The 27,739-nt window shown below is 39.9% G+C and overlaps 1 protein-coding gene across 6 annotated transcripts in view; it reads right to left on the reverse strand.

Moving 5' to 3' along the window:
* Positions 1–5,015: 5,015 nt before the first annotated feature.
* The window catches only part of PER2 (period circadian regulator 2), a 50,308-nt gene continuing 27,584 nt past the window's right edge, over positions 5,016–27,739 (reverse strand). For all 6 annotated transcript variants that reach the window (XM_054515879.1, XM_054515875.1, XM_054515877.1 and 3 more), the window contains 17 exons: positions 26,627–26,678; positions 25,143–25,285; positions 24,874–24,952; positions 20,420–20,526; positions 19,595–19,748; positions 19,314–19,422; positions 18,626–18,757; positions 17,376–17,472; positions 16,694–16,850; positions 16,484–16,611; positions 14,819–14,992; positions 14,301–14,561; positions 12,716–13,563; positions 10,843–11,029; positions 10,139–10,331; positions 8,441–8,591; positions 5,016–7,493 (listed from right to left, as the gene is read on the reverse strand). In XM_054515879.1, the coding sequence (XP_054371854.1) occupies positions 7,341–7,493; positions 8,441–8,591; positions 10,139–10,331; positions 10,843–11,029; positions 12,716–13,563; positions 14,301–14,561; positions 14,819–14,992; positions 16,484–16,611; positions 16,694–16,850; positions 17,376–17,472; positions 18,626–18,757; positions 19,314–19,422; positions 19,595–19,748; positions 20,420–20,526; positions 24,874–24,952; positions 25,143–25,285; positions 26,627–26,678 (3,125 nt within the window). In that variant the 3' untranslated portion in view covers positions 5,016–7,340. The remainder of the gene's footprint in view (positions 7,494–8,440; positions 8,592–10,138; positions 10,332–10,842; positions 11,030–12,715; positions 13,564–14,300; positions 14,562–14,818; positions 14,993–16,483; positions 16,612–16,693; positions 16,851–17,375; positions 17,473–18,625; positions 18,758–19,313; positions 19,423–19,594; positions 19,749–20,419; positions 20,527–24,873; positions 24,953–25,142; positions 25,286–26,626; positions 26,679–27,739) is intronic.

The raw sequence follows: 27,739 nt of genomic DNA on the forward strand, positions 1-27,739 counted from the left end.
CAAACGAGTTCTGTCAGTAAGTGAAACCTGTACAACCATTTACAGACTGCAGTCTGCTTCAGTTTATATCATTCTGCCATGAAATCGATGGGAGACTATAAATGGTTTTCTGAGATTGAGATACAGACACCTTTATCCCACCTGTTAGCTAAGAGACTATCAGACAAAAAAGAAAAAAATTAAAAAGCCAAACAAGCAAACAGATTTTCCTGAAAAATCCAAGCCAGAACACCCTGGAAATTGTATTATTAAAGACCTAAGCATCACCTCATAATGGTAGAGCACATACAGGGCAGGTATTTTAGGGGGACTGGCAGGACTAATAAAACAACGTTCATATGTGTGCTCCTAATCAGGTCTTTATAGCTGAACTCATTTAAATTCACTGCTCACGTAATGCAAAGTAATTATTTCTAAAATAATATGAAATTGACTGCCTGACTACATGCAAAGCTTTAGCAGCCTTTACTGAAAGAGTTCATTAACCATCTTTTTGTATGCTAAAAGACAATGGAAGCTAAAGACAATGGAAGAATTCCAAGCTCTTTACACGGTGTGGGAACCCTTTGGTATTGCCACGTGGCTTCGGCAGTTAAAAAATTTAAAAATTAAAAATTTCAGCACAATTCTATAATAAATATATTAATACTTGGATTTGTCTCTAAAAGGGAGGGAGGCAAAACATCTTCAGGGCAGCCAGGAGTGAACAGAAGTTTTGCTGCCTCAGGGATGGGGGGTTTGGGAAGAGGCAGAAAATCAGAAATCAGATCTGAGCAGAAGGCTCTGCCCACCTCCCCTCCCTGCTCTGAGCAGCTGGGACAAAGTCTGCCCTATTCACAGGCAGGCACAGCTCTTCAGAGCACAAAAAAGGAGGAGGCTTGTAAAGACAACTGCATATAGACACTGGAAATAGCTCCCGATGGCCACATTCCTGCCATTGTCACTGCTGCCCGCACTGGGACACGCCAGATGCTTTTTAAATGCACAAATTGCAGCAGAGAAGATGCTGGGTCCGGCCCAGGCTGGGAGCTCTGCACAGGCACAACCTGGGGGCACAGGCAGAGCCAGGGTCACCCCAAACGTCCTCCTGCAGCCAGAGCCATTGGGGCATTCCTGGGTTTTCCATGCCCTGAGACAGATCTGTAACTTTTTTCAACTCCATTATTTCCTGGAGTGGTTTTTTATTTGTTTTGGGGGGGTTGGGTTTTTTTTGTTTTTGTTTTTTTTGGGTTTTTTTTTGGTTTTTTTTTTTTGGTTTTTTTTTTTTTTGTTGTTGTTTTTTGGTTTATGTTTTTTTTTTGTTTGGTGGTTTTTTTGTTGTTGTATTTTTTTTGTTGAGGGGAGGGCCGTTTTTGGTTTTTTGGGTTCTTTTTGGCTTGTTTTTTTGGGTTTTTTTGTTTTGTTTTTGTTTTGTTTTGTTGTTGGTTTTTTGGTTTTTTTTGGGTTTTTTTGTTTTCTTTAAGTAAATTGAAACCTCATTTAGCCTAAACAGGAAGAAAGAGAAACTTCACTAGAAGAGAGCTTTTACATTGAACAATGAAAAATACAAAAAGGTTCACTTACATACCAACATACCATTTGATACCAAAATACACTGGTTGGTAAGTAAATGACATGTGTTCTCTCACTGCAAGAGAAATAGAACATGGTTTTATGTCCTAGAATCCTATATTGCTGCAGAAACAAACTCCGTATTTCAGGACTCCAGAAGAAGCAGTAGCTCTGCATTGCAGGCTCTGCTCAGCACAAAGTTGTTACTCTGCAATCTCATTACCCATTTTCATCAGAAACCCCTGGTTTGCACCAAATTTAGAAACACAAGGGAACCACAGAAGAATAGTTTTCCAAAATATGTGAGGACAGATCTGCCAGTATTCAAAACCGAGAGGGAGTGTTAAGGGAGGTGGGAGAAGTTCATTACCAAAGGAACAAAGCAAGTCCTGAGCCCAGTGCATGTGCCAGCCTCGGTCTGTACGTGCTCCCAAAACCTGCAAACACTCCAAGGCTGGAGAGAGGCGTCAGGAGGAGCAGAAGTGACAGTGAGCAGAAAGGGCAGAGGGCTCAGGTGAAATCCTCGGTGGAAACCCTGAGTGCCACCCCCAGCACTCACCTGGGGCTGCAAGGGCTGAGCCCATCCCGCCAGGCTCGGAGCTGCTCCTGCAAACCTGGCTGGGCACAGGCACCCAGCCCTCCCCCTGCTTCCTACAGCTGAGCAAATTCAAGATTACAGCCAGTTAGAGAGGCACATTGCTGAATTTATCCAGCACCCTGTGCAAAAACGCCACAGATTTCCTTGGGAGCAGCTGCTGACAGCAGAGGGGAAAGCAGTAGACCTTACCTTAGACAAGCAAGAGTCAGGGTTTTTAAAAAGGAAAAGCACAGCCAGTAAGTTCTTGGACAGAAGTAGAATTTTTGAAGCAGGCAGTGCAACAGCAACACAAGCAGTTTACTTTTAGACCACTGTAACAATTCAAAGAGAGCAATAAATTCACGATATCCTATTTTACTACAGAGTGAGGAGTGAGTACACCTTGACAAATCCCGGAATACCAGGAAATTTGAATCCACCCTTGTATTTGTCTCCAAAACAAATGAAGTGCAAAGCAGCAGATCCCTCCGGGGCTGAGGGATGCCCCAGCAAACCTTCCAGGGCAGCTGCAGCAGGTGCTGCTTTCCAAACCCTCCTGCACCACAGGCACGGCATTGTCCCCACCTGCCCATCCCTGCACCTGCCCCACCACACGGCGCCTCTTTCACAGCCTGTCCTTCAGTGAAAAGCATTTTCTCTCCAAGGCAGAGGCAAGTGTTTGCACACTGGGCATTATCCACTGAGGTTAAACACTATTCATGTGCTGCCACAGCAGCTCCAGAGCCAGAGGCCCTGGGGAATGGAGCTCACCACACACACACAGCAGCCTCCTGGAGCTCACATTTTATCAGCAGGCACCAAGAGAAATACCCATGATTGAGAGTTCAGTTGCCTCAGTTTCTACCCAGGGTTATGTTACTTTTCCACTTGGACAGCCTGGAGAAGTTTGAGTTTAGTTTTTTGTTTGTTTGGTATTTTGTTTCACTGAAGCAGAGACTCAGCTGTTACACACCTCAAGTAGCACCCCTGAAAATAAAGGAGTTCCTGAGCTGTTGGTTACCTTGTTCTGAATATACTGAATAAATTTCTGAAGCTCCTAGGCACTTATGATCAATTAAACAGTAGGATTTCTGGAAGTTACACCTACAAACCTTATACTCCTTCAAGTCATCTGTTTGTTACTTTGCCAGAAACATGCAACTCGTTTCACCATGCTCTTCTTTGGGTCAGAGGCTCCTCAATTCCTTGGGTTCTTTCCACCCTTCTTAGAGAGAAAATAACCATCAAGGATCTTAATTCTCAGTAAGGACAGCATCTTTTTTCACCTCTATGTTCATGACAGCTGTTAAGTGGACTAAAAGCTGGTGCTTTCAGCATTCTGGTTCCCTTCTCCAAGCAGAGCTTATGTTTGCATTCACTGTCGTTGGGCCAACAGCTCTTCAGTATGAATTTCTCATTATCTTATTTGAAATTCAAGCCACAGAGCTTTCACCTCACATCAAACAATGTCATGGCAAACTCCAGAGCCCCAGTGTACAGGAAGCAGAATAAAGACAAACGGGTGGAAATGCTGCCAAGGATAATCCCAGGACACCAGTGACATCTAGGGGCTGCCGAGGTGGCAAAAACCCGGCCAAAGGCTCCTCCCAACAGCTCTGCAGGGCAAGCCCTTGGCCCTGGGTGCTGACAGAAGACACCTCACCGAGGAGGAGTCTGTGAACACCTGAAACCACGTTGAACTCATACTCTTATTACATTTACAATTGAAAAAAAAATTACCAAAAGCAGAAATGAGTGTGAAACTTTACCTGGTGGTTTATCCCACCAGCAGCACCTCAGTGCTCCCAAGGTTCTTGTTACCAGAACTTGCATCCAAATGGCAGCACCTCTGGAGTGGCACAGGGTGGCACAGGGTGGCACTGTGGTTCAGGGGTGGCACTGTGGTTCAGGGGTGACACACAGGTTTGTTTGGAGCTCTGTCAGAGCTCCACCAACACATCTCTGCTCTCTGACCTGAGCAAGGAACCCGGGTGCTTTAGGACAGAAGTGTTTTCAGACAGACACAGAACTGCAGACAAATTTAGGGTCAATTCAGAGGATTGCAAAGAGCCTTGGATAATGTGTTCAAGGGGCATGTTTTAAAATGCAGCTCTTGGCAATTAAGTGCACACCACCACCACCACCACCACTGTGCCCTTGGTGTGGAGGCAATTCCCCTGTGAGCTGAACTGCTCTGTGGTACAAACACCCTGACTGTGCAGCTGACAGAAGGATCTGGGCCCTTTATGATCAATTCAGCTTGTTCCACTTAAAAAAATCCCCAAACCTCTCACAACACAGCCATGGAGAAAAAGAATTAAAGAAGGTCTCCCAACCTGAGTCCCTCCTGAACAGGAGGAGTCCAAGCCCTGAGCTCCATCCAGCACTGCTCACTCAGCAGAGAAGTGAACATGGACAGGGGCAGCACTGCAGCCTGGCAAGTTTAGCAGCCTTCAAAGACAACACCTCACACCTCGAGAGAACACTGAAAATCACTGCACAGAGCAAACCCAAGGGGCATGACTGGAGCTCCCTGTCCCCAAGCCAGCCCTGTAAAGCTCAGGGGCTGCAGCTGACACTGAACAAAGCAAAAAACACCAGAGGTGTCTCTGGCAGATTGTACCAACACAGAGCCCAGCTGCAAGTGCTCTTCCAGGACATTTGCACATGATTTCAGAACAACTCCTCCATATACAGATTCAATCTTCCACGTGACCACTGAAGTCAGAGGTCAGAAAAGCTGGCAGAAGTTTCACTCCAGGACAGGAAGGCAGAGCTAACACCACAGCAAGCTCTGCAGTCTGAAATACCAGCTCACATGCCATCAGTAAAGCACATATTCTGACTTCTTACTTGGAGCAGAAGCCTCAAGGAACAAAAAGGCAACTAAAAATATATCTGTTTTATTTACCAGTTTTCTAAAAAGCAAAGTCATAAAAATTAGTCACAAGTGGCAAAACCAAAATATATTGCACAGTGTACAGAAAACATTGTTGACATGTTGACAAAGTGTCATCACAAATAAATCATCTTACAACAGTTTGGAAAAATTACAGCTTCAGAATCTTATCTATAAATGGAGGCATGTAGATTTAAAGTTACAGGAAAATATTTTAATACCACCCTGTAAATGCAAACACTTTAAGGATGCAAGATTAAGTCCATAAGTAAGCACATCCACAAAATGCTCTAAATATACTTTTCTCTTCCTTTCACTAAGTTATGGTTACAAGATGGTCATTGAAAAAAAAAATAATAAAAGAAATGAGGACAAATAAAAAAAGACATGGAGGAAAAAAAAAAGCATGCTAAAGCAAAGAATTTCAAAGTGGTAGAGAAGTCTTTGAAAATTATTTGTATAATGATGATGCACTCCTTTTATATAAAGCTTTCATTTTTCCCAAACCCTGGTCCATGTTTGTGTCTCCATGTAAAAATGAAATATATTTACTATGCTGGTATAGCTGCACTGTTCCATTTATGATTAAAACATTTAATACATCGGACGTGAACACCAACACTGGAAAATTTCTCATTCACTTTGTATTTACAAATATTTACGTTTAACCTTGCTGAGGTGTTAAAGACAGGCATCAGATCTTGCTGGGCAGTGCTTCACACCACATTTAAAATACTTACTCCTTCTTTGAAATTGTGATTCTGCTTGGTTCACAAGCTGACACACTTTGCTACCTGCAGAACCTGTCTCCAGTGCAAATTTTCCAATTAATAAATAATTACTTGAAACAAATTATTTCTTATGCTAAGCCAATACCAGTCATTTTTGCATGATTTTGGTGCCAGATCTAACTTCACATCCTCCCTGTATAGAAAGAGAAATATTTGTATAGAATGCAAATAACCTTACATTTCAGTGAATAGAAATGTTATCCTACTAAAAAAGGAAATGCTTCCCATGAAAATTATTTTAAGACAAACATATTGAAGTTAATTGAATTAACTTTCGTCATTTTCCATCCCAAGACTCACAGCTGACATCTGGCAATACAGCAGCTAAACTGCTTTAAAGGACTAAATTAGTCCTTTTACTAACCAACACATGAACAGTTGCCTCTCATGTTCTCTTCCCACATCCAACAGACATAAAGAGCACAGGAACATAAAGAACACACATTCAAGTCAATACAATCTCAGAGGCATTAAAATGAAATCTTCGACAGCAAAGGATTCCAGCCACACTAAATTTGAGATGATGGAAATCAAATAGAGTTGGTCAACACTATTCTCAAAATCACTTCTTTTTTATGAGAACTACGTTCAAATGACAAGACACAGCTAATTCTCTCTTGCCACATACAAATTTGATGTTTGTTTAGCCACATTGGAAAAACTGATGGCCAACCTCCTGACAGAACAAGTCAGCAATAAAGGTGGAAGTTACCCCAAGGTCTGGCTAACAGCCACTGGAGCATGGCCAGGCATCCTCTGTGGTCTTAAGTTTTTTAAATCTTTAAGCATAAGGATTTCTTGAGTAAAAATTTCTCAGAAATTATGCTTCAAGGTAATAAACAGTTCATAGTTTTGCAGTGTCCATTTACATAAAAGGCTACAAAGTTGTCTGCAGTCGTCTGTACTTGCACATCAACATGAACTTTAATACCAGACCATCTTATAAAATCAGCTCAACATTCCTCTTAGACAAAAGAAGTTTCTACATTCAAAACTAGAGGAGACAAACAAAGAGGATGGGATCAACTGGTATGAGAAGGGCAAGTGTGAACTGATTTCCTTGAAGGTTATTTCTTCTACTGTGCTGGACCACTTCAAATATTAAGAACAATGCTAAAGAGCCACTAAGCAGAACTGCTCAACAATTTACAATGCTGAACCATCACCAAAAGGAGATTTGAAGAACCGTATGTACGTGAGGAGATTTGCAGCACTTCTTAACCCACTCTACAAAAAACAGTAGGCATCAATGAAAGTTTCTATAGTTTATAAAGAAATACTTGAGGCATGTAAGTGCAAAATGAGTCTTTTAAAGAAAAGCTATACCATCTTCAACAATGTCCTTACTGGGAAGAGATTGCCACCATTTAAAAAGAGATTCATTCACAAATGACTCTTCTAGAGCAAGAAAAACACATTTGCTTTTATGAACTGCATTCATCCAGCTGGATAAAAAGATTAAAACCTTTGTGGATCCTTCACTGTCGTTTTGAAGCAATTTTCAAAACAACAGGCTCAAAGGCTATGTTTGTTCTTCACTGACTTGATTCAGGGAAACCACCAAGTTGTTTTCTCCACTATCTTCAATCATTTCATTAAGGTCCATTTCATGGATTTCTTCATCATATGATGTATAAAAATTGCTCTGTATATTGTCCTCACAAAAAATACATTCCTAAAAAGAAAAAAAGAATAGAAGCACTCATAAGTAAAATGGAAAAAGCTTTTCCAAGCACCAGTCCACCTTCATGCAATCCTTGATTCCAAGAGAACCTTTCCACCTGTGCTGTAGCCACCAGATGCATTTTACTCCACAACTTTTCCACACACCATGGTTCTATAAAGTGCAATAAATCAATGCAAGTACTTGAGAACACAACTGGAAGCAGTTGTGCCACAAGGTGGGTGCTGGTAGGATCAGTGCTGCAGTGACATTAACACCTCAATGAGGATTCCACTGCAATTCCTTCACAATGACTTTTGAAACACTCATGTGCAAACAGAGCCTCTCTGTTTGACAGCTTTTGTGCAAAAAAAGCCTCAAATGATAGAAAGCTTAGGGAAAAGAAAATGCAATCAGGTATTTGTGTATGAATAAGCAAGATACACAAACAAATAAAATTGCATGGATGCTTTGTTCTTTCCCCTTTCAAGCCATTAAACTACTTAGAGGAATCAATCCTGATTGAGAAGTCTGATAGATCATTTTATATAATATTATAAAACCCTTTTATAGTTATATTATTATATAGTATATTGCCATTCATTTTGTACTCTGAAAACAATGGGCATCCATTTCTGCACATAAGTAAGAGAGATTTTTATGTAGTGAAGTTTCTGCTGAGTTGCTGAAGTATTTCACACAGAGACACAGAAATTCAGAAAGAAGAAGGAAATGTCTTGTACTGTATTCACCAGTACTTTAATTTCCTCCATTGGAAAGGAGATTTATGCTCAATTGAATCAAGCTAGAAACCACTGCATGGAAGCTTGAATTTCTTTTTTTTTCCTATGCATAATTGACCAAGCTTTCATAGCAACAGGAAAGGAAGAGTCTAACATAGGCAGCTAATAATTTAAGCACTATTATACATGCAAAAGTAATTAACCCACTAAACTTACAGAATTAGCAACAGTTTTTGGCAGTCCACCTTGCTGGATCCATGGATGAACTTCAATAAGCTCTCTTTTTTGTTCTTCTGTAAATTTTGGCTGTAGTTTCTGCATTTGCTTTAATTTCTGCTTATCTTCCTTTAAAACTGTTTCCAAATCCCTAAAATAAAATGTATTTAGAAATTGAGCTTCATCAGTTTCTGGGCTTCATGCCTACATGAGGTCACACAGTCAAATACTAACATTTTTAAAGACTATTTTTGTTCCACAACGTTATGCTTAGAAATCTTATATGGGAAGAAAATGAAATGTGATTACTCCAGCTGCTCTCTGCATTTGCAGACATCTCTGGCTCTGGCTCTCTGTCTTTTCAAATCCCATCAGTGAGAACAGTGTTCTTAGAGCAATTCAGGCAGCACCAGTGAAACCAGCAGAGCTCCAGTTTCCCTCTGCTGCTGCTGCAGGGCCAAGCCCCCTCCAGAGGGAGGACAGCCCAAAGCAGACCCTCAATGCACAGGAGATAAAGCAGGAGTGGTAAGATGTGTTTAAGAAGGTCACCAAGAATGAACTAAACTTTAGAAATCAGCTCTGTTTCAGCAGCCAAAATTCCCTCTCCCTCCAAATGCCCTACCTCCATTCAAACCTACAAAAACCCATCCCACAGCAAATTGACAAGCTCTATCCCTCTATAAAAGACAACAATAGAAAGCAAGCTCCAAGACACCCAAAATAATTCCTTTTCTTTACAGGATAGCTAAGAGCAGTTGGATTTACACTTCACTTCTTGGGCACCACACTCTGACAATCAACTTTACTCTTCTTACCAAAATATCTTCCTCTTTGGCAGCCTTTGCTGCTTTTATGGGCTACTGGAATTCCCACCTGTGGCTGTCAACACTTCAGACTACAAAAGCTGAGAAATGTCAAACTATGTTTAAAACTAGGGAAAAAACCCCACTCAAGTTCTTACAATGTATTCTTTACTTTCCCCATCATGCCTGTGCTTCTGTATTTTGAAAGCTTGTTTACCTGCCCTTTCAAAGGCTTGTCTTTACTGAAACCTCTACTTCTTCTCAGAACACCATTCACTGCTCCCAAGAAATATGAACAAGCAGGTTGAAAAAAATAATCCAGACTTGTCACCCCTTCTTCCCCTGTATCTGCTCTTTGCTACTGAAGTAGTGAGTTTTTTATTTTTTAAAATAAGTTTATTTTATGAGAAGCCTGGTGATTTTTACCTTCTACTTCCTTGTCCTAATTTATGGAGCAGAATGAACACATGGAAGGAAGTTAACAACCCAGAAAAAAAGTCCACAAGTCCAAGAGCAGCATTGCACTGAATGTGGCACCTCAAGGACAGGAGCCAAGGACTGGAGATCTTCCAGCCAGACCATGCCTAGATCTAAGCACATTCACCAGGGCTTTCTGGGCAAGTAGTAACAAATCACTAACTATGGAACAGCTTCCAAAAAATACACACAGCTCATTTCAACTCAGGAAATTGACCTAAAAATACAGCTAAACCTAATTAAACAATTTCTCCTTCTTGAGAAGTTCTTCTGTAGCGTACAAAATATATAAAGGAAGCAAGAAGTTTTCTTGGCACTGAGCTAAACATGAAAACCAGATTATTTCTGCAGAGACAGGGATTCCTATACATCCTTCCTCCTGAACAGGATGTGTGAGGGGCTGTGCCAGTGGCATTACCTGGAGGGGATCTGGTAAGTCATCATCACTGTGTCATCTGTGTTGGCCATCAGCAGCCAGATGGGATCCTGCAGCACATACTTGATGAAGTGCTCACTTTCCTCCATTTCTGTCTTCATTTTGGTTTTATGATGATTCTCTGAGGAATCAATGCTGCCAAAGTATTTGCTGGTGTGACTAGTTTCACTGCTACCTGTAAACAGAGATTTAACATTCCATTATAAATTGTCCAATACATGGATTATCTGAGTATTTTTGACTGTAGAGAAGATTAAAGAGAACTGAATGTGTAAATACAACCACTATTCTAGTTCTTTTTTTTAAACAGAGGGAACTTCCACCCTTGAGTAACTGCATTAATCTTCTACAAACTCAAATTCTTAAATAAAATCTCCAGTAATTTTCAACAGAATAATTAGCTCACTTTAATTTAAAAGTTTTAAATGAACATGAAGGAGTATGGTCTTTTTATTATTCCTTTATACCTGCATAATATCTTAATGCCTGTTTTACACACACTTAGAAAAGGTTCTATTCTGCAAATCAAGCACAACAGAAAAACATTTGTACAAGGCAGTACGAAAGAAGTCAAGAATAAACTATGCAACAGGAGCAAAGATAAAGCTTTTCACTTGCTGTTCATGGTGTTTGCAGCACCTCAAACTGTTCAGCAGTGCCAGGAGGGTTCTGGCTGCCTGAGTTACCTGTTCTGCTCCCTGACATGCCACAGCCATTGGAGCCAGAGCCCAGGGACTCAGCAGCTGCAGACACACCACTCCCTGAAGAGGCTGAGCCCGTGCCTGAGCATGCATCCTCCTGCAGTAAAATGTCAAGCAGGACACTGGACATGGAGAGCTCATCGCTGTTTTGAGCATCCATTGGAGATTCGGCCTAGTGATAAGGAGAAAAAATAAAATTAAAAACCCCAAACACCAAAAATCGAAGCTGTTTATTGCTAAATGTAATAGCTTGGTAACTTTAAATTAATAAATTCTCAGGAATTATGCTTCAAGGTAATAAACAGTTCATAGTTTTGCAGTGTCCATTTAAATAAAAGGTTACAAGGTTGTCAGCACTTCTCTATACTTACACATCACCATGTACTTTAACCCAAGACCATCTTACAAAATTAGCTCAACATTTCTCTTAGGGAAAAAAAATTCCTACATTCAAAACTAGAGGAGACAAACAAAGAGGATGGGATCAAGTGGTATGAGAAGGACATATGAGATGAGCCTTATTAATTAATGCATTTATTACTAAATGTAATAGCTGTATTACTAATCACATGAATGATTAGTAATAAATCCATTTCACTTCATATTCTAATGTTGACATGATTATTCAAAGACCAATAGCATGCCAAGGAATAATGAATGGAGACCAACTGCATTTCTCTTCAAAAAATTAATAATATAGTTTCATAGGAAAGTAAGAAATGTATTTCCTGTTCACTGTTGGCAGCACCTCCTGTCCTGGACAAGTCAGACTTTCCCCAAGCCACTCACAACACAGCAACAATTGCTCCTACTGTAATCTACCTCAAAGGATTTGCAGCAACATCCCTCTGTGGGCTGGGAGGTTCCAGCTCCTTAAGATGAGAAGGAAGAGCAGGATTGGGAGTAGTAAGAAAATGTTCTCAGGTGCTTCCCAGGCAAGATCACTAATTTGTTTATTTTTAAGGGAAAGAGCGTTAACTACAATAATTTTTAACCAAATCAAAACTTGTCTGCAAATCAGTTTCAAGATTCAATATGAGCAATTAAGGCTGACAGAACTTAGCAAAACATGTAATAATGGAAAGAACTGACTTTATCCTGAACACATTCCTGAATGATGGAAGGAGGCAGCCAAAAAAAATTCAAGATGCTGCTCCATCCCATCAGCATTTGTAATGATACTCCATGGTGCCTTTAGAAAGCACAAATAATAGTTTACATATTTCTACCATGGAAACCTTTACAGCTCAATTTATTTGTTAGACTGATTTATCAAACTGAAATAAGTCAATAAAAAAACCCTTGAAGTTACCAAATAGCACAGTTTTAGTGCAACAAACAAAACAAAAATGAAGTTATGGTCTGCAAGAAATGATGAATTCTTCATTTACTTTGGTTGTTTGTTTGTAAACACAGATGTGGTTTTAATTTAAATCAGCTTCTTTCACACCACTTACAGATTGTTTTTCCCATGCACACAGATTCACTAGCACAAAAGTTTTTGCTAAAAATAAAGTGCTAGTTTATTTCAGTGGTTTTCAGTGGGCTTATCCATATTCTTATTTTCTTCAATGAAATGGAACAAAACTCTTTCAGGGTATATTTCCAAGTTTCCTAGTGTAACTTTAGAAGAATGATGAGGCAGATTTAATTTTTAAAGGTTGAGGCTATTCTAATGTTTGGACTTCACCTTTTGTTCAGTTTGCTCAAGTTTGAATTTACCAACTACAACTGTGAATTTACCAATTACATTTGTAATGCTCCAGGCATTATATAACTTCTGTCTATTGTTACCAAGTTGCCCTGGAAGGGGAAGGACTGGAAATGCTGCAGGAGAAGGGGTGTGACCCAGACTCACAGGTAAGGATTCCTTGCCGCTGCCGTTGTCTGCTGTGCCGATGTTGCCCATGGCTCCCTCCTCGGCCAGAGCTCCGTGTAACCCCGCAGCAGCCCCGCTCTCTGCAGTCTTTGTGGTTTCCTCCAGCTGCAGGAGGTTCAGGGGAGAGCTGCACCTGGACTGGAAGAGTGGAGGTGAAGCCTGGTCCTGAGGAGGCGGCGACTGCGGAGTGCAGGAACGGGAGGGGTCCTGGCGGGGCTCGGCCATGGGGGCCCTCTCAGGCTCTGCTGGGGGGTTGTACTGGAATGGCTGCGCTGGGAAAAACGCCTGCTGTGGGAAGGGGCTGCCTGTGGCAAAGGGGGGCTGTGCTGGGAACACCGGCTGCGAGGAGAAGCTGGGATGGCCAGGGAAGTTGGGCTGGCCGGGGTAAAGCGTCTGAGGTAAGTTATTGTTCATCTCCGGGTACACGTAGTTGGGGAGCACGAGAGCCACCACAGGGGTCATGAAAGGTGCAGAGAACTGGGATGGCCCCATGGGACAAGTGTTTGCAGAGTCTGGCAAGTGACTGAAACCAGAGAGTGACGTTTCAGGAGCCGGTGGCACCGTCCCCGCTGCTGGGAAAACGGGAAGGGAATAGGCAGGCATGACAGTGGGGAAGGACACTGCTGAGTAGCTGGCTTGGGACGTCTCTGAGGGTGACCAGGCTGTGGCATTTAACCCTTGCAGGGGGAAGCGGTGTGGGAATTTGGCCCCAGAAGTTGTGCTGTCCGAGGATTCCTGCGGTTTAATGCGCTTCGATTTCCTGTTCTTCCCGCTCTTCTTCCACGGCTGATCCGTCCCAGACGTGGCGTTTCTCTGTCCACGGCCACCTGCAAAAGGAAAAGCTGTAAGAAAGGTTCTAAGGATGCAGCTATACAGGACCTGTGTAACTATTTAAATTAAAAAGTTAAGATAAAAATCTGAAAAAAATGCTTAGCAGTGTCTGACTTCTGTTCCAAGTCAAGTCACTGCCCAAATGAGAACAAAGGCAGCACTTCTGAAAATGCCATCCAGAGCTCCTAGGCCTAATAAACAAAACAATCTCACCACTACTGCTAGTCTCTGCCATTTCCATCCTGCTGATCACATTATTACCTTAAAGGCAACAATTATCAGATTGTCTCACCAATTACACAACAGTGGAATGGAGAAAACTGGAAAACAAAGGAGCTGAAAACAAAACAAAACCACAAATCTGAACAAAACACAGATGGCAAGACAGAAGGAAAAGAAAAGCAAGGGAATACAAGCACAGATACAGTAAAGCAAACATTCTAAAGAAGGTTTTTTTGTCCTTTGAGAGTAGATGCATGACAGTAATAGTAGAGAGAACAGACAAAAATCAAAATATTAGTTACTAAAATGTCCATTTTAGTAACTAAAAGCAATATTCCACTTTAATCTTTGAGCAAGATTTGTCAGAAATTTTTTCTGCGGGTTTTGAAAATAGCATGCAACTGTCACTGTTCACACTGGCCCCACAAAACCACTAAAAATAGAAATGCCCTCCCAACTGGATTTACTTTCCATATAAATACAAGTTTTATGGTGAAAACTATTGCCATACCACGTTCAGCAGGCCGTCCTTTTGGTTTATCTTGTAAGTAGTAATTGCAGTGTGATTGAAAAATATTAAATCTCTTTATTTCTTTGAATTTGTTCAAGAAGCTCTGCTCCTCTTTTTGTGTATGCACTGCAAGCACTTCCTTTGTAAGTCCCAGTTTTTTAAATGGCTCCTTCTCTTGATTTATGTGTGCAGAGCTGGATGGAGGGGCAAGAAGTTGGCCATCTATGATTTCTGCTCCACTTGGACCATCTTCTATCATTTCTACAGGGACAGAAGGCAAAATACTCAAGATGAAGCCAAGAAAACCCTGTACATGCATTTTTAAGGTATTGCAATTCTGTAATAATTTTGCTGCAAGTTTAAGATTACACATTCCATCCCTATTTATTCCATTTCCTAAGGCCACCTTGGCTGGAAGAAAATGTAAATCATGAGCAGACATCAGCAGTTCACATGTCTCAAATTTGAACTTGCTAGCACTTGCCATCTTGAAGAAAAAATATTAGCAAAAATCCTACCTAATTCAGGTTGTGTTTTTTTGTCTCCAACATGAACAATGGTGCTACTGTAGCTGCACTGACTGGTGAGGGACACAACACTTTCAGGCTTGCCAGGTAAAGCCAAAGATGTTAAGTGAGCACCAACCACTGGGGGACCACTCGATTTACCAGATGCCTTCAACACAGCAGGATCTGTTAAAAGAAAGAAAGTTGCAGCTTACTGAACATAAACAAGAGCAAATTCAAGTTACATGCTGCTAGGGCTGCAAAACAGTAAAGGCCAAAGTGTGCTTGACAAGACAAAAAAGTGAACTTTTTACTTTACATATTCCAGGAATAGAATGACTGCGGAGCAACAAATGCAATCCTCTAAGCCCATACACAGCCAAACCAAACCTTTTCAATAAGGGATATTTTCCTCTTTTTCTGGTCTTCACTCTTCTTTCATGGCACAATTTTGGAAGAAATTTTCTAGCCTCTTCCAGCCCAAGAGTAAGTTGCCCCAGCTCCCACAGTGTTGTACACTGATTTCTTTCATTAGCTGGTTACTGTAAGAGCTTTGTTTTGAGCATCCAGCTCTTTAAAATTCTCTCCCCTGAAAGCTTCACACAGTAATCCAGCAGAGGTCAGAGCAGTGCCTCACAAAGCAGCATTAAAACATTCCTCCTCTCATAGGAATACTTCCATAACACATATTTAAGATCTAAAGTTTGCCTTTTTCCTGACTGGGGACTTCATCTGTCTCAGTCATCAGTGCAGCAAAGGGCTGGTGACCCACATCATCTCCTGCCAACCAGAACCACAGAGACTCCAAATTACAGCATTTCAATCCCTGCTGTAGGACTCTTTCTTCCTGCTCTACTGATACCTTCTAATTTGATTCTAAAAGCTGCATTAGAACTTCTTTTTGAAGCTCATCAAATAGCTAAGATCATTGCCACAACCAATTTTTGAGAAACTCCACTGGACACTCTCCCTTCAGCCTCATATAATGACAAGGTAGAATGAGCCAATCTCTCATTTGCATGCAGTTCTTTACCAATCTCACAGTCCTTGGACTAACCAGTTACAAATCTTCACTTAGCTCCCCATCCTGACAAGGGACTATGTAAATACTACATCTAAGGCCTAAAAAATTAACTGAATGTTTCTGTCTGCAGCAGACTTTTTAGACAACTTGCCTCAGTAATCCCCAGCTTTTTGTTTCATGGATGAACATTGGGGTCTAACATCTTACAAAACACAGAACATTCCAATGCTGCATTTTATCTTCTCTTGTTCCTTTTTTTTTAAGCAGAAAACTAAGATGTGTATTTTTGTTGCAATTAATTAGCTGCTAGGTTCTTCAGCTGATTGCTCTTACAAGTCCTAACTGTGAAATAAACTTCCTACATTTGATAATGATTCAAGTCTTGAACCTCAAAATCCTACTGTATTTTGCACAGTACAAATTAGTTTATTGCATCTACAATCCAGATATGCATATGCATATTATATGCATCAACTACTCGGTATTTTAATTGTAAGGAAGATATTAATGCTAAAAGTTAAATCACCAACATCAAACCCTGAGAAAGAAGCCATGAGGTCATGCCTAAGATACACTTGTCATTATTTTGCAAAGAAGCATCCAACTGCCTGCCAGCAAAACTCAGCTATGAGAAAGCTGTGATGTGGAGTTACCTCCCAAAGGCTGGATAGAATTATCAGCTGCTTTTGGTTCATGAACTCCAGAACTCAGTGATGCAACACTAGTTGAAGGCTCACATTTTCTTTTTGCTGTACCAGGCACATTACAACTCTCCAAGTACCTAAAATACAAAGATTTAGCAATATTAGACATACTAGTCCTGTGTCCAGAGGTCAAGAGTAATTTACTCACAGGTTGCTCACCTGATGACACTGTCCAAACAACTGATCTGCTGATAGGAATACACAGGTTGCTCTTTCCAAGCCAGCTCTTCAGTAGTCACATTTTTTGGAGCAACTGTTCCTGCAGTGTCCTTTCCCCCTACACCTTTCACCTGGCCACCAGCAGTATTCTGTTTTTCTGTGGAAGGAGATACTGCTATTATGCATTTAAGACATTAAATCCTTACAAACTCTCCTAAAAGCAACAGTAGTAAAGGTTTTTCATTTCTACACGTTTAGCAGGTCAAGAATTAGCCACTGTAATGCACCAATAAATGAATATTATGTAAACATTTGCCTGTCCTTATGGGTGCTTGGAGTTACAAAGTTTAATTAGATTGCATATGGATCCAAAGGGAATAGACACTATGGCTGTAAGAGAATATATATAATTAGTGTTGAAACCCACTCAGGATGAGGACAACTCTAGTGCCCACTTAAATTATTTCAAGACAACAGCTTTAGGCCATGCCTTAACTGTGTTACACCACCATTGATTCAAACACAGTATTTTCCTGGGCACAGTAGAGAGACACAGGACAATAAAATCTGAATTGATAAAATGCTGTTGTTATGCATTGAATAGAGCTCAACTAGAAAAAATTCCTGCTGCCATATTATCCAAGGCAGCAGCACAGGAGACTAGGAACTGCTCATGTCTTACCTGCCAAAGACTCTTTCTTGGAGTCCAGTTTTGCTTTGCTGTCAGTGAAAATATGCTGGCCTTTATTCTTGACCTTACGGGCATATTGACAAACCTCCTGAAAGCAGTTTAGGAAGAACAGTTATTTCAAAATTTTGACATAAAACATTATGCACAGTGATTCCTCAGTAGACTAAATCTAACCTCAGTTAATCTCTATCTTGCAATTACTTTGATCACAGGAGAAATATATATATATATACAATTTTATTGTGCAGCTGCAGAAATTTGGAGTTGGGAAGAGAAGAAATTTAAAGTATGTTTCCTGCAAACAATTACTCTCTATTTCTTTTAATCTGTTTGAATAACTTGGCTAGGAAAATAGAAAATACCCATTACAAAGATGACTTCAGGAAAAAACCAAACCTATCACTTGGTAAAAAACCCTAAAGTCTAACCAAACACTGAGAGGATGTAACAGAACTGGACTGTAACAGCCTTCATTGTCTGTGGAAATAGTGAAGGAATGCCAGGCAACTATTTCCCTGTTAAATAAGAAATCCTGAGACTTCATCTGCTTACTCCACCAGTGTTTAAGAACTGAAAGCCAGGAAAGTGAGCACCTTGGCAAGAGTAGGAGTCTGCAAAGTCTGATCACAGAAGCACAAATCAGATTTGGGAGAATTAGCCTACAAGCAATACAACTTATCAAGGAAAATTTTTGGCTTTCAGAATTAAACACAAAGTAAAGTTCTAAGCACAAACTAGAAAATTGTTTTATTCCATTTAATTTATTTCATTCTATATAAATGCTGTATTTTTGCAACATTAAAAGCGACCAGGGTCAAGCTATCCCTTGGTTCTGCTGGTATTACTGCATTTAATCTTCTTTCTTTCATTTGGGAAAACAGTAATTACAGACTTTCTCCTCCCAAAAGAAACTGCTTTCACATATCTGGCCGGTTTTCCAAGAAACACAGCATAAAATATGTAACAGAGAGATTAAGTGAACACACTCTACAGGTTTAAATTCTCTGTAACACTGACTTTCCTGTCTATCACTGTGCTTCAGTACCCTGAGGCTTCATCTACACCAGAAATGCTTATTCCCTCAGACAAAAGAGTATTTCTGTATTAAACAAAAAAAGAAAGATGGCATTTTCTTTATCCTTTCTCATATTTCTAATTTGAAAACATTATTCTAAAAGTTAAAAATCCCCACTTAGTTTCTTTTGTGCCACATACTTGAATGAGAAAAATCAAAAACCTACTGGTTTATCCTTATGAGTGTCTTCATTATTATTTCCTGTGCTGTCACTGGAGGATGCCACACTCATCAGATGCTCATGTGAACCATTGCTACCCAGACTCCCATAGCCACTGGATCCACTGTTGTGTACAGGCTGTTAAAACAACATAAAAAAAATATATGTATGTATGTATTGTATACACACACCCACCTCAGGACACCAGTAATTCCATGTCAGGAAAAGCGATTTTATTTTATGTTGGGTGTTTTGTTGCTTGGGGTTTTTTTTGCTGTTTTCTTTTTTGGGGTTTTTTTGTTTTGTTTTGGGGTGGTTTTTTTGTTTTTTAGTTGGTTTTTTTTTGTTCTGTTTTGGGGTGGTTTTTTGGTTGCTTTTTTTTTTTTGTTTTTTTTTTTTTGTTTTGTTGGGTTTTTTGGTTTTTGTTGGTTTTTTGGGTTTTTTTTTTTTTTGGTCTTCTTTTGTTTGTTTATCTGGAGAACCCCACAAATACACAAAATTCTTAAGATATCAAGTGGAGCTTTAACATACTTCAGTAAGTCTCGTGTGGTGATGATGAGTGCAAGGAATTCCAAGGATTGCAGCCACCAACTCCAGCAGAGTAGGAGCAGCCCCAGCCAATGTGACAGCAGGACAGAGAGGCTGTGGCAGCAGGGTGTGAGCAGGGAAGGAAGGGGCACAGCCCCTGCTGTACCTGCAGGAGGAGCCTGTAGATCTGCTCTGTGATCTCCTGAACGCTGGGGTGCAGGATCCTGTCCTCTGTGTAGTTGGGAGCAGCAAAGACATCTTCATTTAAGGGACCCCTGCAGAAACCAGACAGACACCAGCTCACTGCAAATTCAGGTGTTTCAACCACAGAGACCACTTTCAATTTACCACCTACATATCCTGCACAGAGTTTAATGCTTATTCTTTTCATCTTAAGGATCTCTATGTAAACCTGAAGGAGGGAAAAACAAAAATATCCTGACTTACGTCCTAACTTTGTGTCTCCCAATAATAAATGAAACTTTTCGACTCCAAGGGTTGATGAAACTGGACCAGCTGGTGTCCATGGTGATATAATCTCCATTCCTAGTGCAGAACCTGATTGGTGAATAGTCAAAAGGCTGCCCTCCATACTGAAGAACTGCAATGAAGGAATCAAACAGAAATTTCAGATTAATGTTTGCACAATTCCACGGAACAATTCAGGATTTTACAATGAACTGTACATTCATGGAGGGAATGGACAGTCAATGTACTTCCTCTTTATGGAGGAAGATGACACTTGAGGGAACAAATACTGGGTACACTGAATCATTTAGAAATTCTGAGCTACCAGAATAAGCAGATCTTCATAATTTACTGGACTATGGTCAAGAAAATCACCTTTAGAATACAATAAACTAAAGAAGGCTGAAGAAGTGGCTTTACAAACTTTGCCAGAATGGCTCTTATTTTCTTGTCCATGAAATAAGAAAGAGTAACATGTAAGATATGACAACTTCTTTCACATCATTCTCATACTTTTTTTTATACTTTCATTCATTTCATACTTTTATGTATGAAATATTAATTTATAGCCAATTTGTTTACAATAGATATGTATTCTTCTTTGAAAGTACAAAACTGAGTCATTTCTCATTTTCATGGATTTGCATTAAGAATCAAGTTGTGCAGTAAAAGATTCAGTATTTACTTGTGGAAAAGAATCAAAGTCACAATTAAATTTCTACTACTACTTGTTAAGGTCTTTATAGTAATTTTAATTAGGTTCAAGAAAAAATGTGTATTTCCACACAGTAAGAAGTTACATACTTTTTTTGTGAATTGCTAGCATTAAGGGTCTGTCATTTGGGTGAAGATGTACCAAGACTGGTGTTCCTATTAAATCCTGAGGTAGGTATCCCAACAGAGGTACTGCTCTGGAGAAAGACAGACACAGAAAACATAATAAAAATCAAGTAGAATAAATGTGCATTTCATGTTTGAAATGTTTTCATTTTAAGAGTTCTTTGCTGCATTTCCTGTGAAGAGAATGAATAATTTTAAGTTTACATTTGATTAAAAAGCAGTGCCAAGTTAACAACAGTCACAGACTTAGGGCAAGGGAGGCTTTGTTTGTTTCTAGGGTGGTGCTTAGACCAAATCAAGGAGTCTGCTACAGCAGTTCTGTCCTTTCTTTGCTGCCTAACTTTAGAGGATAAATACTTACCCCAATTTTAAAAGAGCATTAATGAAGTTTAATCTTGTAAAACTCTTCTGAAGGTAAATAGTACCCCAATCCCTTGGCTGGGAGCCATGGCTAAGGATCACAGGATTACCACAGCTGAACTAGCACCAGGGGAGCTGACCAGCACTCAAGACAACTTTCTCACAGGCAGGTGAAGAGTTCAGCTCAGAGGAGCTGCAAGGGAGCAAGCTTATTAACTAGAAAATTCAAAGCATTGGCACCGAATTCCTGCACGTTATCCATGACCGCTTCTAGTGATGTGAAAAACTAATTCATGTGACAAAACAATTTTTATGGATCACTTCAAGCATTTGCATTAAGGATAAAGAGTGAAAGTTCCCAAATACCACTCTGCACCCTACCCTGAAGGTTAACCACTGAAAATATGCTTTGGAAAAAAAATAAATGTACTAAGTCAACACAACTCAGTGATGTTTAAGTTGCCAGATGCCAGCAAGTCCTTCTGTAAGCTCAAAATGCTGTGCATCTCCCCCCAGCCCCACTCACTGCCAAAGGCCCAGGGGCAGGGAGATACCTGAGTATCTGAACAGCTTTAAGGAAGAACTCAGCCCCAGACAGGGGATCTGTGTCAGGCAGGAACCCAAAAGCATTATGCAGCAAATGCCTTCAACACTGCACTTCCAACAACCCACTGGAATTACATCAGTTCCCCAAAACATCAAACATACCCTTCCAGCAAAGAGCCTGAGAGGGGAAAGTGGAGAGCAACTAATGCCTTATTATCAAAGCAATTAGCTTAATAATCAGTCTTAAAAGCTTGTAGATGAACTAAAGCAACAGAGCAGAAAACTGGCATGGAACTCATACCAAACCAGATCCCTTTGACACATTGACATTTAGAAGCGCTGCCAAGTTCAAAGCACATGAGGACTTTAAAATCTCAGTCAACTCCAAACAACTTTAGCCAAGGCTTCATCAAATAACACCATAAGAAGGTTCTGTTCAGCACTGCTCCTCTTTGCCACCTGCTTTATGAAAGTCAGGGATCTACAATGTGAGACTGAGCTGGCCTTGCCTGCTCTGATGAAAAGGAAACTAAAAGATGATCCAGGACTTCCCACACTGCTGGAAAGAGGAGTTACAAAAGTGGAGTTAAATTTTCCTGATGGTGCCAGGCAATAAAACTACAGGCAATGGTCCCAGACTGGAGTCTGGAAAGCTGATGCTGGATGTTAGGAAAAGGCTTCTAACAGAGCAGTGCAACACAGGAGGTTTCCATTCAGATTGAGTCATCTCTGTCTCTGAAAGTTTTCAGGCATTATTGAGACAAGGCCACAGCTGACCTTAGCCAGGACTGGGCAAGGTTTCATTTCAAGCAAAAGGACAGAACCAAGAGCTCCAGCAGTCCCTTCCAAGCAGCCCTTCAGTGCTATATAATGCTGTATTTGAGAATGCTATCTTGGCATCGTTATGCTTCCTCATAAAGAATAACTCATTAAAATTCAGAGGTTAAGTTAATAAATTAATTTTATGAATGCAAATACACATGTGGCATAAGAATGGCTGATGAGGAGATGCTGCCAAGTTTAGTTTGTGTTTCATAGAACGACATTTAAAGTGTCAAAAAACATGAATAGGAAGTTTCTTTATATTATTATTGTAAGTTACACACAAAACTGCTTTAAATTAATTTACAAAGATCATTCCACTACAAACTTACACTCAGTAAATGTGTGAAATATCAAATATATTAAGGCAGAGATCAGACAAATATGCATAAAGTTAATTTCTGTAATCAGTCCGTGTTCATGGGTTGGAAAAATGCATATTTGTCTGATCTCTGCAGGTCAATCTCTGCACAGAGTAAATTAAGTAAAAATAAATATTTTCTTGAAATTAAATGGATCATTCCTATATGTATTTGTCCCCAGGGTTCAGGATTGGGTTTAATGTCAAGCAACAGTTTCAGGGTTATGTTATGAACAACACTCAGTCAACAGCAGGTGCTCAGTTGCACATTTTCAAATATTAAGATTCTGCTTTCTTTAAGAAACTCTTGCTTTGTGTATTCCACCAAACCCTGGAGAACTTAAGAGTAACAAACTGCATATGCATATCTTGGTAAACATTTATCAGGCTGCCAATGCTCTTGGGAGTTAAATAATTAAAAATCAACTACACAATCACAAGAACAGAAATAAATGACACAAAGTCCTAATTTCAGACCAAGATATCAACCCTCACTGGAAGTGTTAGAAAAATGGTACTTGAGAACAAGTGGTAACATCAAACTAACAGGAAAGAAGCTTCCATAGGATTCACAAGGAAGGATTTACTGCTCCACTCAAGCCCAAGAAAAAGGGCAAGGCTCTCCACTCAGCAATTTTGCCATTGCTGTTCAATGACCACTGGAGATCACTGAGCTGTGCATGCACAGGGGAACAGAAGCTTTGCACTGTGCCCTCAGCCTCTTTGCAGAGATAAACCCACTCTGCAGCTGGCTTGAAGCTTGGAAATGAAGGAGAGAGAAAAATCCATGAAGACACAACTCCAGTGGATTAAGTGCTTTTATCAACTTGAGCTGTTGAGAGGGACTGTATAAACCACAGCATGGAAAAAGAGTTTGTCAGCATTTCACTGCCTATCCTACAGGAGCTCAGCCACAACATCTGCCTCTCTACAGGTAAAACTGTCTCAGAAGTCAAGCAGTGCTCTTTTTACCTTGACTCCATCTTAGTCAAACATCACAATAACCTCCTTTCCCCAATCCCCCTCTCTTCTGCTGCATTTAAGGATTTTGCCAAGAATGAAATATTTTTTTAGAAACTAGATTTCCACCCCAAAAATACCCCAGAATCTCAAAATTGTCCATTATGCTCCTACTCTCTCTGAAGACATCCCCACCATCTCAACCTCCAAAGAAAATTTTAGCATTCTTAGAATGTTTAAAAACAAATGGGAGAATCTCAGCAGTCAGATGTTACCATTGCAGCTTACTTGGGTTTTGCTAAGGAGAAAAAAAAACAAAACAAAACAAAGCACCATATACAGCCCAAATATCAGAAACCATCACAAAGAACATATCAAGGAAGTGGAAAAGGAAGGGGAAAGGCAGTGTTTTCAACTCAGGAATACATGAATTCTCTTTTCAAGACAAGTCCCCAGGGCTCAGGATTGGGTTTAATGTCTTTATCCATGATCTGGCCAAGGGCATGGAGAGCACCCTCCATCAGTTTGCAGACAACAGCAAATTGGGTGAGAGAATTGATTCTCCCAGGGAATAATTGACAGGACAAGAGGAATGGCCTCAGGGCAGGTTTAGAATGGCTATTAGGAAACATTTCTTCATGGAAGGGGTTGTCAAGGAACAGGCTGCCCACAGGAGGGGTGCAGTCACCATCCCCAGAGTATTTAAAAATGTGCAGATGAGGCATTTAGGGACAGAGCTTAGTGCTGGACTTGATGATCTTAGAGGCCTTTTGCAACCTAAACGATTCTATGAAAGGTTTAGACCTCAGTTCCTAAGTCTTTGTATATACATTAAGATCACAGGTGGCATTTTTGTTTCTAATTTAGGCTGTAAATACTTACTCTAACCAGCTTTTATGACTGTCAAAGCAATTTGAAGCCTTCAGCCAGTGCAATTTGAATTGTTTTTATATACCTTTTTTTTTAGAAGATCTAGTGTTGTATTCAAAAGCTGTACCTCTAGCTGTCCCTGGGCCAGCAGAGAGCAACAGCTGAATCAAACTTAAAAAACCAAAAAACCCACACCTAAATGTCTCATACAGGTAATAACTGGCAGCACAGGAATTCTTTTGAACATGGATTCATTGTTTGAATTTATGTCCAGAATTTCCCAAGAGGGAAGGAAAGTGGAAGAACAAGTTGTTAGCAGGCACTTAAATACCAGTGTAATGTGTTCTCATGCATAGTGAAAACGGGGGGATGTGCTTTTCTTAGGTTAAACACCCTTCAGTAGTTGCATGATTTTTAACCCCATACAGACACCTTAAATCCTGCAAAGATATTGGATAGCTTGCTCATCAGTAAATTTAAAAATAATTTTTTAAGTTACCTTTCATCTACATCCTGAAACAAACAGGTTGGTGTGTGCGTAGTTGTAAAAATCCTTTTGTCAGGAGGAATTCTGGGTGCTGAGAGAAAAATAAAAGCACATTAGCAACTGGGGGTTTTGCACACATGGTACTTCAAGCTGCCAGTCCCAAGAGCATAGAGGAAAGCAGCAAGGACAGAGAACAGAAACAATTCTCTTTCATTTTAATAAAGCTTGAAGACATCTTACTTTTAGGAAAGCAAGCCAGTCTTTGTGCACTCAATGCTTACCTTCATAACCAGAATGGACTTTTTCTGCAAGCAACACACAGCAAAGCTGGTCTTCTGCTATTTCTGGGTCTTGCACTTTGATAAGGTAGGGAGTCATCCGGAATGGGTGATAGCAAATCTCATTTTCCCGCTCCTTTCCCGCACTAATAATTAAAGAGAGTTAATTATTTCAACAAATTCATCTTACACTGAACACAATTTTAATTTATGCATTTCCCTCATGACACAAGAACTGCATGTTAGCTACTAAAATAGCACCCAAGATCTTAGCTTGACTTTTTTTTTTTTGGTGGAAGAGAACCTAATTCTGATGGTATCCTTTGTATACCAACTTCCATAAAGATTGTGCTGTTCTCTCTACTGCCTGAAACAATATCCACAGCAGCATCACATGGAAGTCTGATAGAAAACCAGCTCAAACAATAAATTAAGTTACTTTGTTCTCCTTCAGAGGGATGAATTTACAGGGCTTTTTTATGAAGCCTGCTATATCCCCTGAGTTAACACAAAGGTCATCTTTTAATCAATATTTATTCCAGTTTAGAAGCAGTGAAGACTCAATATCTAATAACAGGTGTTTGCTTAACCAGAATGCAAACACAGTAATGAAAACAACAACCATTTACACAGTGACCAAAGAAGAATCAGTTGTAATAAGTTTATAACAGCAGAGCTAAATACAAGTAAAGCTTTTGAAAATGGTAGTTGGACAAAAAATCTCCAGTAACACAAGCAGTTAAAAAATCTCCAGTAACATTTCTACAGCACATGCAATGCAACACTCTGGAGCTCTGCATTACCTCCAATTCATTTCAAGTTTATTCATACCTCGATAGTAAGTATTTCTATTTACTCCAGAAGTAATTAAATAATTGGATCCACTATTTTTGCTTCAGAAATGCTGCCAGAGAGGCAGGAAGCATCAAGAACTCAAAGTGCACATGAAAGAACATGAACTAAGTTGCCAGCTTTTACTAAATAAATAAAAAACCCCCCAAAACTAAAGAGGAGTGATTGGGGCAGGAAAAGAAGGAAGAAAAGCAAATTAAAGAATTGTGTCCTCTCTTAACCAGAGGACAAAAGAGCAAAGTCAAGTAACCCTTGAGTATCTTCCTAGGGGATACCTGAGATAAATCTGAGCCATTGGTTTTTTAGAATGAAGGAGACTGAGGCAGGTGCTGAACAGTTCTATTTCCATGACCCAAAGGCTTTCCAGAGCAGGAGGAGATGCTGTACCACCTTCCTTTATGGCCCAAAGTCAATACTCACAGGGATTAACTCCCAAGATGGAACTTCCTGAAATCAGTTCCATTTTCTCTGTAGCTGCTACAGTTCATCAACTCAAGGATGTGCATGTGTTTTGCTTTACAATCACATTATGAAAAAGCATGAAGTGTTCAAACCATATGGTTCTTATAAAAGTCAAATCCTTATGTAATGCTTGGTTTCATAACACAACACTAAGCTTTACAATATTGTCTTACCTGATGCGACAGAAAAAAGATTTCTCTTCCATGCAATCCTGGGTGGAAGACTCTAGAAATATTAAACATATTTCATAACAAGTTACAAATTACTAGAAGATGATGATATTTAGTGTAAGAATTTTTTCTTAGATAATACATTTTTTTAAGTTTCAGTTTTCCCTTAACTCTCCATATGTACATCATAAGCAACTAAATCTGAACATCACTCAGCTTCTGAGGCTGGCGTGTGAATCACAGCTCCTGCTTTATCAAGTCTTTTTCTTAAACATATCTAAACAGCTCTCCAGTCTGAGCTGCTTACTCTTATCAACATTTTCACAGTACTTTCTACCAATGACCAAAAATGTTTGGTTACCTAGGACCCCAAATCTGACCATCAAATGCACTTCCTAGCACCCCTCTTCTCTCTTTTTCCTGAAGACTTCTCTCATGTTTTAAGCTGATTTCCCTCCTTTTCCAGAGTAGCCACACACCGATTCCCAAGGGAAGCTCTGGCATTTCAAAGGCCTCCAGTGCACAATATTTTGGATATTATATTGTTTGGCAACAAATACATAAGAGAGTGCGCACACTTCACCTTGCTGCATTTTTTAAATACACAAACATAATAAAGCTACAGAAAATGTTTCAAGAAAGCAAAACCAAAAAAACTCCTGCCTAACTGAGTAATTAGGATTATATATAATTTACCACTGACCCTGTTTTGAGCCAGAGGTTGCACTGGAGAACTCACAAGGTCCCTTCTGACCTGCTTTATGTTTGCATTGCTTAGCACATGTTTACTGCTGATTGTTTTTTCAGATTAAATATGGTTCACACCCTGGCTTTACTTCACAGATTTAGTATGCAATGGATTGGCATTTCAAACATTTAGAGCAGACCTTGAATTTCAAGTATTTAGTTGAAACAGTTGGCAGATATTTCTCAATTACTAACAGCTGCAGGTACATGAGTAAAACAATCCTACCACAAACAAATATCAAGTGCCCTGAGACATCTGATCCTTCACCATTAATTATCCTAATATAATTTTTCTAAGGCTAGAAGAAGAGAGCTGTGATTACACTTGGTGTCAGTGATGACAGCTGAAATACCTTTTTCTACACCATA

Source organism: Molothrus ater, chromosome 10 (genome assembly GCF_012460135.2).
Source record: "Molothrus ater isolate BHLD 08-10-18 breed brown headed cowbird chromosome 10, BPBGC_Mater_1.1, whole genome shotgun sequence".
In the NCBI taxonomy this organism is placed as follows: domain Eukaryota; kingdom Metazoa; phylum Chordata; class Aves; order Passeriformes; family Icteridae; genus Molothrus; species Molothrus ater.